Source organism: Lethenteron reissneri, chromosome 56 (assembly GCF_015708825.2).
Source record: "Lethenteron reissneri isolate LAM-NWPU_2019-01 chromosome 56, ASM1570882v1, whole genome shotgun sequence".
NCBI lineage: Eukaryota > Metazoa > Chordata > Hyperoartia > Petromyzontiformes > Petromyzontidae > Lethenteron > Lethenteron reissneri.
Window position 1 is genome coordinate 947,519 of NC_083834.1, and position 11,339 is coordinate 958,857.

At 56.5% G+C, this 11,339-nt stretch overlaps 1 protein-coding gene across 1 annotated transcript; it reads left to right on the plus strand.

Moving 5' to 3' along the window:
• The first annotated feature begins 59 nt into the window (after positions 1–59).
• Positions 60–9,175, plus strand: ATP5IF1 (ATP synthase inhibitory factor subunit 1). The gene is made up of 3 exons (XM_061574797.1): positions 60–221; positions 2,905–2,990; positions 8,505–9,175. The coding sequence occupies exons 1-3, from the start codon at positions 120–122 to the stop codon at positions 8,653–8,655; spliced, it is 339 nt and encodes a 112-aa protein (XP_061430781.1). The 5' UTR covers positions 60–119; the 3' UTR covers positions 8,656–9,175.
• Positions 9,176–11,339: the final 2,164 nt, after the last annotated feature.

Sequence of the window (11,339 nt, forward strand, 5' to 3'; positions counted from 1 at the left end):
GACCCCACGCGCGCGGCTTCAGCCAATGGGGCTGCGCGCTGCGCCGCGTGCCCGAGTTGGGGTGGGGGCCGCGGAAGAGCGAGCGAGCGAGAGAGACAGACAGAGAGGCGCTATCGAGCATGGCGGCTGCGGTGGTGATGAGCGGAGCCGTGTGGCGGAGCGCGACGCGGGGAGTCCGTGCGGTGCTCTGCAGCAGCAGCAGCAGAGCCATGAGCGGCGAGGTAGGCGACAGGCGGCGGTGTCTCGTCGCGGGCAGCGTTCGGCAGCAGCGGCAGTAGCAGCTGCGTCATTGGCAACGTCCTTGACGGCAGCGTGGTCATTCACCTCGGCGGTGGCTCGCCGAGCGAGGCTGTGGAGCTCGCCATTCACTTGCTCGTCGTCGTCGTCGTCGTGGGCTCCTCGTTACAGCCGTGGGCGGCGATGCCGTCGGCACTAGCGGCCGCGTTGTTAACGTCGTCAGAGGCGTCGTGAAGTCGGAGGCCCCATCGCCGTTCGCCCCATTCGCCGTGGGGGTGACCGGGTTTAAACTTCTAACATCATTGACGATCGTCGCGACTGAATGAGCAACGTTCATATCGGCAACATCGCCATTGCTAACGATGTTGTCGGTGTGACCTTCATGCCTTCACCTCAGCGGTAACATCACGATTATTAACATCATCGGCAAACAACATTAACTTTTTCGTGAGCGTCCAATAACCTCGGGTTCAACATGAACATCACTTTCATCAATGATTATCATTGCCATCATAATCGACGCCATCACAAACATTCACGGTAGCCACTTTATGGGTGCTGGTGCTGGAGGTTTTGGCGGTGGTATGTATACGATGACGACGGTGTAAGGGTTGCTTCTCGTTAGTTATTGTTATTCCGATTGTTTACGCCGACTGTCGAAACTCAGCAGGGTCCTGTGCCAAGCTTTAGCAGTAAGAGGGGAGGTTGAGTGCCGTGTTGATTCAAATCGAGTAGAACATTTTGCGCTGTTACTTTGTGTTCTTTTTTCAACGTCGGACCGCCACAATGTCCCGAAGGCCCCGATGCGTGACGACGCGTCGTCTATTCACTCGCAGTCATTAACCAGGACAGTGCGTGTCGCAACAGCTGAGCATGGTCATTGCGATGGGAGGGCGGGGATGGTTATACTATAAATAGTGTCATTATTACCAGTGACCACCACCGCCATCGTCGCATCACGCACCACACGTCCGCTACACTATTGGGTGGCGTTATTGAGCCTTTGGGCACAAGGCATGGGCTGGGTCAGGCTGGGTCGCGGGGATTTCACCAACAACCAGTCCGCAGATTCGCCCCCTGCTGACGGCCAGCGGTAGGTGTGAGTGATGCGTGGTGTGTGTGTGAGTGATGTATGTGTGGTGTGTGTGAGTGATGTGTGTGTGTGAGTGATATGTGTGTGTGTGAGTGATATATGTGTGGTGTGTGTGTGAGTGATGTATGTGTGGTGTGTGTGAGTGATGTGTGTGTGAGTGATGTATGTGTGGTGTGTGTGAGTGATGTGTGTGTGATGTGTGTGTGTGAGTGATGTATGTGTGGTGTGTGTGAGCGTGTTAGTGATATGTGTGAGTGATGTGTGGTGTGTGTGTGAGTGATGTGTGTGTGATGTGTGTGTGTGTGAGTGATGTGGTGTGTGTGAGCGTGTGAGTGATACGTGTGAGTGGTGTGTGTGAGTGATGTGTGTGGTGTGTGTGAGTGATATGTGGTGTGTGTGTGGTGTGTGTGAGTGATATGTGGTGTGTGTGTGAGCGTGTTAGTGATGTGTGAGTGGTGTGTGTGGAGTGGTGTGTGTGAGCGACGTGTGTGTGTGGAGTGGTGAGTGTGGAGTGGTGTGAGTGGAGTGGTGTGAGTGATGTGTGTGTGAGTGGTGTGTGTGTGTAGTGTGTGTGTGTGCGTGGTGTGTGTGAGTGATATGTGTGTGTGGAGTGTGTGTGAGTGTGTGTGTGGTGAGTGATGTGTGTGTGTGTGTGAGAATTGTGTGAGCGTGTTAGTGATGTGTGTGAGTGGTGTGTGTGGTGTGTGTGAGTGTGGTGTGTGTGGAGTGGTGTGAGTAGTGTGAGTGATGTGTGTGTGAACGTGTTAGTGATGTGTGAGTGGTGTGTAGTGTGTATGTGGCGTGTGTGTGTGGCGTGTTAGTGATGTGTGGAGTGTGTGAGTGATGTATGTGTGTGGTGTGCCAGAGAGTTTGTGTTAGAGAGGGGTGTGTGTGCGTAGGGGAGCGGTAGTGTAGAGGTCAGCGCGCTGCGATACAAACCTGGCGACTCGATTTCTTCTCACGGCCAACACCAGTGACGATTTACTGAACCCGATCTGGGCCTCCCCTAGGTCGACTCAGGTTAAAATGAGTACCTGGTGCCAGTGTGTGAACATCGCCACTAGGGGGATGTTCCCAGTTGTGTCGCAGCGTGTCGCGTGGTGTGTCCTGGTCAGAATTCTTGTGTCTCCACGTGTTTATGCGGATTTCAAATTTCCCAGATACTAACGGGCGGTAAACTCCTTTTAGATTCAATGCTGATCGCTTACTGTGATTAATGTGATGGCTTCTGATTCCTCAACAATTGTGTTATCGTAATCACAAGCTGCTTCTGTTAATGCTTGTTGGTGGTTGTGGTATTAGTGATGATGGTGGTTGTCATTGTGGTGATGGTGGAGTTGGTTGTGTTCTTGGTGTTGCTGATGGTAGTTGTATTGTTAATGATGGTGGTGATGTGGTTGTTGGTGGTTATGGTGATAGTCTTTGTAGTTTTGGTGTTTGAATTGGTGATGATGGTGGTAAAAGTGGTGGTAGTTGTGGTGGTGATGTTGGTTGTGGCATTGGTAATTGTTGTTGCGGCGATGGTGGTTGTGGTGATATTGATTGTTGTGATGGTGGTGGTGGTTGTCCCGCAGTCAGGAGGCGACCGTGCCGGCTCGGTGCGCGAGGCCGGTGGGGCCTTCGCCAAACGCGAGAAGGCTGAGGAGGAGCGCTACTTTAAGTGAGCTCACCACCCCTCTCACCACCCCTCTCACCACCCCACTCACCACCCCTCTCACCACCCCACTCACCACCCCACTCACCACCCCTCTCACCACCCCACTCACCACCCCTCTCACCACCCCACTCACCACCCCACTCACCACCCCTCTCACCACCCCACTCACCACCCCTTTCACCACCCCACTCACCACCCCTCTCACCACCCCACTCACCACCCCTCTCACCACCCCCACTCACCACCCCTCTCGCCACCCCTCTCGCCACCCCACTCACCACCCCACTCACCACCCCTCTCGCCACCCTCTCGCCACCCCTCTCGCCACCCCCTCTCGCCACCCCTCTCGCCACCCCACTCACCACCCCACTCACCACCCCACTCACCACCCCACTCACCACACCACCCCTCTCACCACCCCTCTCACCACCCCACTCACACCCCTCTCACCACCCCTCTCACCACCCCTCTCACCACCCCTCTCACCACCCCTCTCACCACCCACTCACCACCCCACTCACCACCCCACTCACCACCACGTTCTCTACCCCACTCACCACCCCACTCACCACCCCACTCACCACCCCTCTCACCACCCCTCTCACCACCCCACTCACCACCCCACTCACCACCCCTCTCACCACCCCACTCACCACCCCTTTCACCACCCCACTCACCACCCACTCACCACCCCTCTCACACCCCACTCACCACCCCTCCACCACCCCACTCACCACCCCTTTCACCACCCCACTCACCACCCCACTCACCACCCCTCTCACCACCCCACTCACCACCCCTTTCACCACCCCTCTCACCACCCCCCACTCACCACCCCTCTCACCACCCCACTCACCACCCCTTTCACCACCCCACTCACCACCCCACTCACCACCCCCTCTCACCACCCCACTCACCACCCCTCTCACCACCCCACTCACCACCCCTTTCACCACCCCTCTCACCACCCCACTCACCACCCCTCTCACCACCCCACTCACCACCCCTTTCACCACCCCACTCACCACCCCACTCACCACCCCTCTCGCCACCCACTCACCACCCCTCTCACCACCCCACTCACCACCCCTCTCACCACCCCACTCACCACCCCTTTCACCACCCCACTCACCACCCCACTCACCACCCCACTCACCACCCCTCTCACCACCCCTCTCACCACCCCTCTCACCACCCCCTCTCACCACCCCTTTCACCACCCCTCTCACCACCCCACTCACCACCCCACTCACCACCCCACTCACCACCCCTCTCACTCCCACCCCACTCCACCACCCCTTTCACCACCCCACTCACCACCCCACTCACCCCCCACTCACCACCCCTCTCACCACCCCTCTCACCACCCCACTCACCACCCCTCTCACCACCCCACTCACCACCCCACTCACCACCCGCCCACTCACCACCCTCTCACCACCCCTCTCACCACCCCTCTCACCACCCCTCTCACCACCCCTCTCACCACCCCACTCACCACCCCCACTCACCACCCCACTCACCACCCTCTCACCACCCCTCTCACCACCCCTCACCACCCCTTCACCACCCCACTCACCACCCCACTCACCACCCCACTCACCACCCCACTCCACCACCCCTCTCACCACCCCTCTCACCACCCCTCTCACCACCCCTCTCACACCCCACTCACCACCCCACTCACCACCCCACTCACCACCCCACTCACCACCCCTCTCACCACCCCACTCACCACCCCTTTCACCACCCCACTCACCACCCCTCTCACCACCCCACTCACCACCCCACTCACCACCCCACTCACCACCCTCTCACCACCCCTCTCACCACCCCTCTCACCACCCCACTCACCACCCCACTCACCACCCCACTCACCACCCCACTCACCACCCCTCTCACCACCCCTCTCACCACCCCTCTCACCACCCCCACTCACCACCCCACTCACACACCCCACTCACCACCCCACTCACCACCCCACTCACCACCCCACTCACCACCCCACTCACCACCCCTTTCACCACCCCACTCACCACCCCACTCACCACCCCTCTCACCACCCCACTCACCACCCCACTCACCACCCCTTTCACCACCCCACTCACCCCCCCTCTCACCACCCCACTCACCACCCCCACTCACCACCCCACTCACCACCCCACTCACCACCCCACTCATCACCCCACTCACCACCCCCGCTCGTTCGCCACCCCACTCACCACCCCACTCACCACCCCTCTCACCACCCCACACACCACCCCACTCATCACCCCACTCACCACCACGTTCTCTACCCCGCTCACCACCCCACTCACCACCCCACTCACCACCCCACTCACCACCCCACTCACCACCCCACTCACCACCCCACTCACCACCCCTCTCACCACCCCACTCACCACCCCACTCACCACCCCACTCACCACCCCTCTCACCACCCCACTCACCACCCCACTCACCACCCCTCTCGCCACCCCTCTCGCCACCCCTCTCGCCACCCCTCTCGCCACCCCTCTCGCCACCCCCCTCGCCACCCCTCTCACCCCCCCACTCATCACCCCGCTCACCACCCCGCTCGTTCGCCACCCCACTCACCACCCCACTCACCACCCCACTCACCACCCCTCTCACCACCCCACTCACCACCCCTCTCACCACCCCGCTCACCACTCACCACCCCACTCACCACCCCGCTCACCACCCCACTCACCACCCCACTCACCACCCCACTCACCACCCCGCTCGTTCGCCACCCCACTCACCACCCCACTCACCACCCCACTAGCTCGCCACCCCGCTCACCCCACGCTTGTTTTTGGTGTGATTGACAATTTTCTTCTTTGCTGTACTTTATTTGACATTGTTGTTCCATGGTAATTTCCGTGACCCAAGGTCTCTCCTGCAAACGAGACTCTACCCTGGTTTCTCCTGAGTTCCCTCCTGGTCACACAACGGCAACTTGGCCTGAACCTGAACCTCTTCACTCGCTCGCTGCACCTCAAACGCCCTCCCACCAAAGCCCGGAGGCCACAATGGCCGGGTCCTCGCTCACCCCCCAGACTCACCTGGCCGGAACGACTCCCTCTTGTCGCCGAGCCACCCGTTGGGGGCAGCATTCACCACCGCACAGACTCCCATCACCCTCCTGCTGCAGGCCTCTTGCGCTCGCCTTGAGTGTGGGCTATTGTGCGTGCCGAGGGCGCACCTCCACTCGATGGGTGAACCCCCCCGGGGCTTTCTCCCGTGTGGCCCCCAAGCTGTGGAATTCTCCACACCCTGTCCGATATTAGATTTGCTGAGTCGGTTTATTTAAATTCCCGCCTTAAAAAATGTTTTCTCACAGGCTTTTTCTCCTTGTTAGTTTTGCTGTGTGTTTTGGGGGTGTGGGGCGGGGGTATTCGTATCCGTTGTTAAATCGTGAGCCTGCGTGCTTCTATTAGGTTGGAGAATTGCGTGAGGTAATGACTTGCTTTTAGCTCCGTGCAGCGACTAGCGACCTCTGGGTGAAACACGCTTTAAGTGTAAATTATTATTTATTATTAAAAGGACAGTTATATAATTGGCGACGTTTTGGGCAATTACCCTTCCTCACTTCTTTACTAGATACTTGTAGAGTTTATAAATGGCGTCCGATTCTGAGGCGCTTTACAACAATTATACTATTGTACACTTGATGGTGGAGATGAAGAGTGGGGGTTGTTATTAAACGCGGTAGTGTAGTTATGGTGACAGGAGAACAGGCGGGACTGGTTGAGGAAGGGTTGGGGTAGTGATGGGGTTTAGGGTAGTGATAGGGTTTAGGATAGTGATTGGGGTAAGGGTAGTGAAAGGGGTAGTGATAGGAAAGGTAGCTGAAGGGCGGTGGGCAGAGAGTAGGAGTAGCAGGATTAGGCGAGGGGAGAAGAGACGGTGGTTATTTTAAGGGAGGAATGGAAGCAGGTTCGTGAAGATGATTGTTTTACGTGGTATGAAGAAGGGCCTTGGCCAGAAACGTCACCAACTTTATACAGTTTATTCCTTTTATGGCCACACGGTGGTGTTATTGACGCGTGTTTAGTTTTTGTTGGTCGTGCACCACTGCCAACGCAGCAGATGTGTTTAGCTTTGGCCTAAGTCAGGGGTCGGCAACCTACGGCTCCGGAGCCGCATGCGGCTCTTTACAGGGCTGCTTCTTGACGATATGTACAGTATGTGCTCAGATGCGTTGCGGCTCTTGAAATACTGAATTTTGTACCGAATTGGAAAGAAATGGCTCTTCTTGTTATTTTGGTTGCCGACCCCTGGCCTAAGTGATAATCCCACCCAAATTTGTGTCGTTGAGGCCCTCCCACCACCCGACACGGCCTAAACGAATTAAATTCCCACGCTGGGTATGAGCGTTTAGCGACGGGCAACCCGATTGTTTCAGCTTCAGTTCCCCGGGTGACTTGGAGAACAATTCTCGCAGCCAAACTTGCCAGGGAGCAGCTGCGTCACCAGCAGCGTGAAGGAAACTGGGTGATTGCTACAGCAAAACCTGAACGTGTGTGAGCATCCGGTGCAGTCTGTAAACATCAGCTGTGGGGAGACAAAGGCGGCCTGGCATGCTGCTACCCCCCCCCCCCCTCGTATGCAATGTTTGGCCTTAGTAAGTACTGCTCGCTAACATAAATTAATACCTGATGCAATGCGTCAATATCGCCACTAGGGAGACGAACGCATGGTGTTTGGCGACTCACCCCGTCATGTACCACGCTGGCCTTCATAGTTGCACTTGCCCCAGCAGCATGTGTAGGCTTTACAAGAGGGTCTTTGACTTTGTGTAAGGAAATGGGGTGGATAAGTTGAGTGGGTGGGAGAGCATCCACGTGTGTGTTGTGGAGAGCAGTGGTGCAGCGGTTAGCTCATTGTGCTTCGAACCTGGCGCCCCGAGTTCTGGCGACCCGATTCCCGCTCGTGACCAATAACAGGAACCATGATCTCAACCGGTCCTGGGGCTTTCCCCTAGGTCGACTCGGCCTTAAATGCCTTGTGCGATGAGTAAACATCGCCACTAGGGAGGCATGCATGGTGTTGGCGACCCACCCCCTCGTGTACCATGCCGGCCTTCATAGTTCCACTTGCCCCATCAGTTTGCTAAAGGCTATATGGGGGATCTTTGTGTTGTGACCTGCAATGTCGGGGTGGTTGAACAGAGTGTGGATGGTATCAACCGAGGCCTCGGCATGAGTGGAGGAAGCTACATATGAAGTTACTGGGTCCGTGCGTGTGACCCCGTGAGTATGTAGGCTAAATGGGGGGTTTTTGTCTTGTGTGGTGTGTGGATTTGATTCCAGCCAACACCAGGTCGACTCGGCCTTAAATGAGTACCTGTTGCGGTTTGTAAACATCGCCACTCAGGAGAAAAAGGTGGCTGGGCGTGGTGCTGGCCACCCACCCCCTCGTGTGCCGTACCGGCCTCCATAGGTGCTACTCGCTAACAGCACTGGCCCCAAAATATCTTCAGGCTATAAGGGAGATCTTTGTCTTGTGTAGGAAGATGAACACGGATCAGCTGAAGTCTCTGTCCAAGCACCACGAGGAGGAGATCAAGCACTCGGAGGCCGAGATCCAGCGTCTGAAGAAGGAGATCGAGAGACACAAGGAGAAGGTGAAGGGTCTGCGCAAGATCCAGGAAGACGACTAAGGGAGACGTTCGGTGGCGGGGGGGCGGTGGAGACGTGGGAGGCGGGAGGGGGGCACCGCCATCGCTATGGCTACCGACTGAGTTCCCAGATACCCCCCAGAGAACAGGTCTGCCCGATCGCGGGATTCCCTGATCTTGGGTCCTTTGACTTCCAGCTCCCCGTTGCTCGTTGTGCTCTGGCCGTGTAACCCACCCCGAGCTCCACGGCACCCACTCACGGGCAGCCCCGACCAGCCCTGGCTCGTCTGGCTGTGAGCGGACTGTCGTGCGACGAGGTAGTCCTCGAGTCACATTTGCGATGGCCGTTCTTCCCCTCTCCTCATCCTCCCTCCTCCTCCACCCAGCTCTCGTTTCCCACCACTAACCTGTTTCCCATCGCCTCCCTCCCTCCGTCATCGCTCCCTCCCTCGGCGATCGTGGTTACATTTCTTTCCGCTAAGGAGCAGAGCGCGCGCGGGGATAACCGCCATGGAAACTCTGGGGAGGTTTTCAGATTTCAAATAAATGGAATTCAAACGTGGAGCCGCGTCATCGAGTGAGTGAGGTGCGTGTGCAGGTGTTTCCGTTGCTTGAATTCCACCACCACAACCACCGCCACCACCAGCACCACCATGCGGCATGTGTAATAATTCGTTTTTTTTCAGGACGGGTTTTATTCTGCCGCTGCAAGAGAACGCGTTCCGAGGCAGGAATGTTGGATACAGGATAGTTTTAATAATTATTATCATGGTTATTCGGTTACATGTTGACTAAAAAGTTGCTATGAAATGTCAGGTTTAAAATTTTAACTGCCCCCACTCATCTCTGCCAAACATAAGGGATACGGGATGTGCGTACATACCACTCGCACGTATACCAAACGCTTAAGACCAACCACACACCAGCAATACCACTACGCGCCATTCGCCACTAAGTGCCGGTGACGTCACCACGGCGCTCGTTCCAGGTCGGGTGCACGAGACACACCCAGGTGCCATGGGTTGACTGACTTGAGATGGCTGGCAGATGTCACCTGCTCATCACTGTGCCAATTTGTTGCGTTTTATCCGCCCAGTGCTCCGCTCGTTATTGTGAGCGTCGATCTGTCCTCTGTTGTTGTTGGAGAGTGACTGCCTCCAACTGCCCAGTAGTGTCCTTCACGAGCCTCCTCCATGGAGGCCGATCTTGACACCGCTGGCTCCAGTCATCGGCAAGTCCAATTGGCACCACATCTTGCTGAACCGCATCAGCCCATCTCTTCTCCAGCCCGTGCCGTGCCTATTCATCCCCAAATAGAAACTGCTTGGGCATGTGGTGCCGGGGAATGTAGGCTGCATCACCTAGCCAATGCACCCTCGCCTGCCAGAGGAACTTACGAATGGCATGGTGTCCAGATCTTTTAAGTATCTGTGAGCTCGCCCAATCCAACCTGGTTAAACCCAGGATGGATCGTAGTTCAGGCCAGCCTGAATGTGTCAAACTACATTTCACAAGCATAGAGAAGAGAGGACATAACTGTGGCCGAGAAGACCAGGAGCTTCGTATGAAATGACAGACCAGGTAGCTTCCACACAGCTTTTCGCAGATGATGACAAGATAATGCCGCCCAGAGTGAGGACCCAGCTGCCAAACTGGAGCTGGTCACAAACATACCGCCCAGGGAGCTCCACTCTCACCAACTGGCTCGCCACACGCAAACAGAACAACCGCCATTCGCTACTAAGTGGGGGTGACGTCACCACGGCGCTTGTGCCAGTCTGTGCATGTTAAGGCCACGTGAAGTGTCGAACGCCCGCCGGCAGGAGGTCACGGGACAGACCCAGGTGCGATGGGTTGACTGAGTTAACTGGCCTATACCACACAATTATATCAAATGACAAACTCCATAGAGTCCCAGAGGCTGTTGGTTAAAATGCTACTCGCGAGCACCGATGAAGGCCGGCATGGCACACAGGAGGGTGATGTTGCCAGAACCACTGCTGGCCACCTTTGTCTTTCCAAGCGTGTTGACGTTTGCACACCACGCCGGGTACTCGTTTAAACAACCGAACCGACCTCACAGGAGGCCCTACACCACTGGAGATGCGTCGCTCACCACTGATGTTAACCGTGACCGGCAATTGAACCCAGGTCCGTTAGATTTGTAGTGCAGGTGTGCTTACCGCTGCGCCACCACTCCCCCGCTACACGCGCGCACACGCGTCGTCGTACTGGTTCCGCACACAAACCGCAACGTGTAGCAACAGCAGAGCAGGCCGACGTTATCTGGACGTTCCTGGATGGTAAGAGACCTTGGTCCGCTAAACCCACGGAAAGTGTCGCCAATGTTGGCCATTATCATCCCTGTAGTGAAAGGTCACTTGGGATCACTCGCAGCAAGTGGCAGGACCCTCCCGCAAACGAGTCTTGAGACTCGGCGTGGCTCTCCTGGGTGAACGAGTGTAATCGTGAATGAGAATCGATTTCAGAAAAAACTCGATTCGCACCTCAAGAGTGATGTATTGCTTCGGTGCTCATCTCCCGTTTGCAGCCCCTGCAGAGCCAGTGGTGGAAATTCCACATTCCTATGGCGAGGTAGAGGTTCTGCATCGGACGACCACTTTAATAATAATAACAACCTTCCCCATGAAGTAGTAATTGTATCGACCCCAGAGGGATGGATGGGCTGAGTCAACACCCAACCCTGCTAGGATTTGAACTCGCCG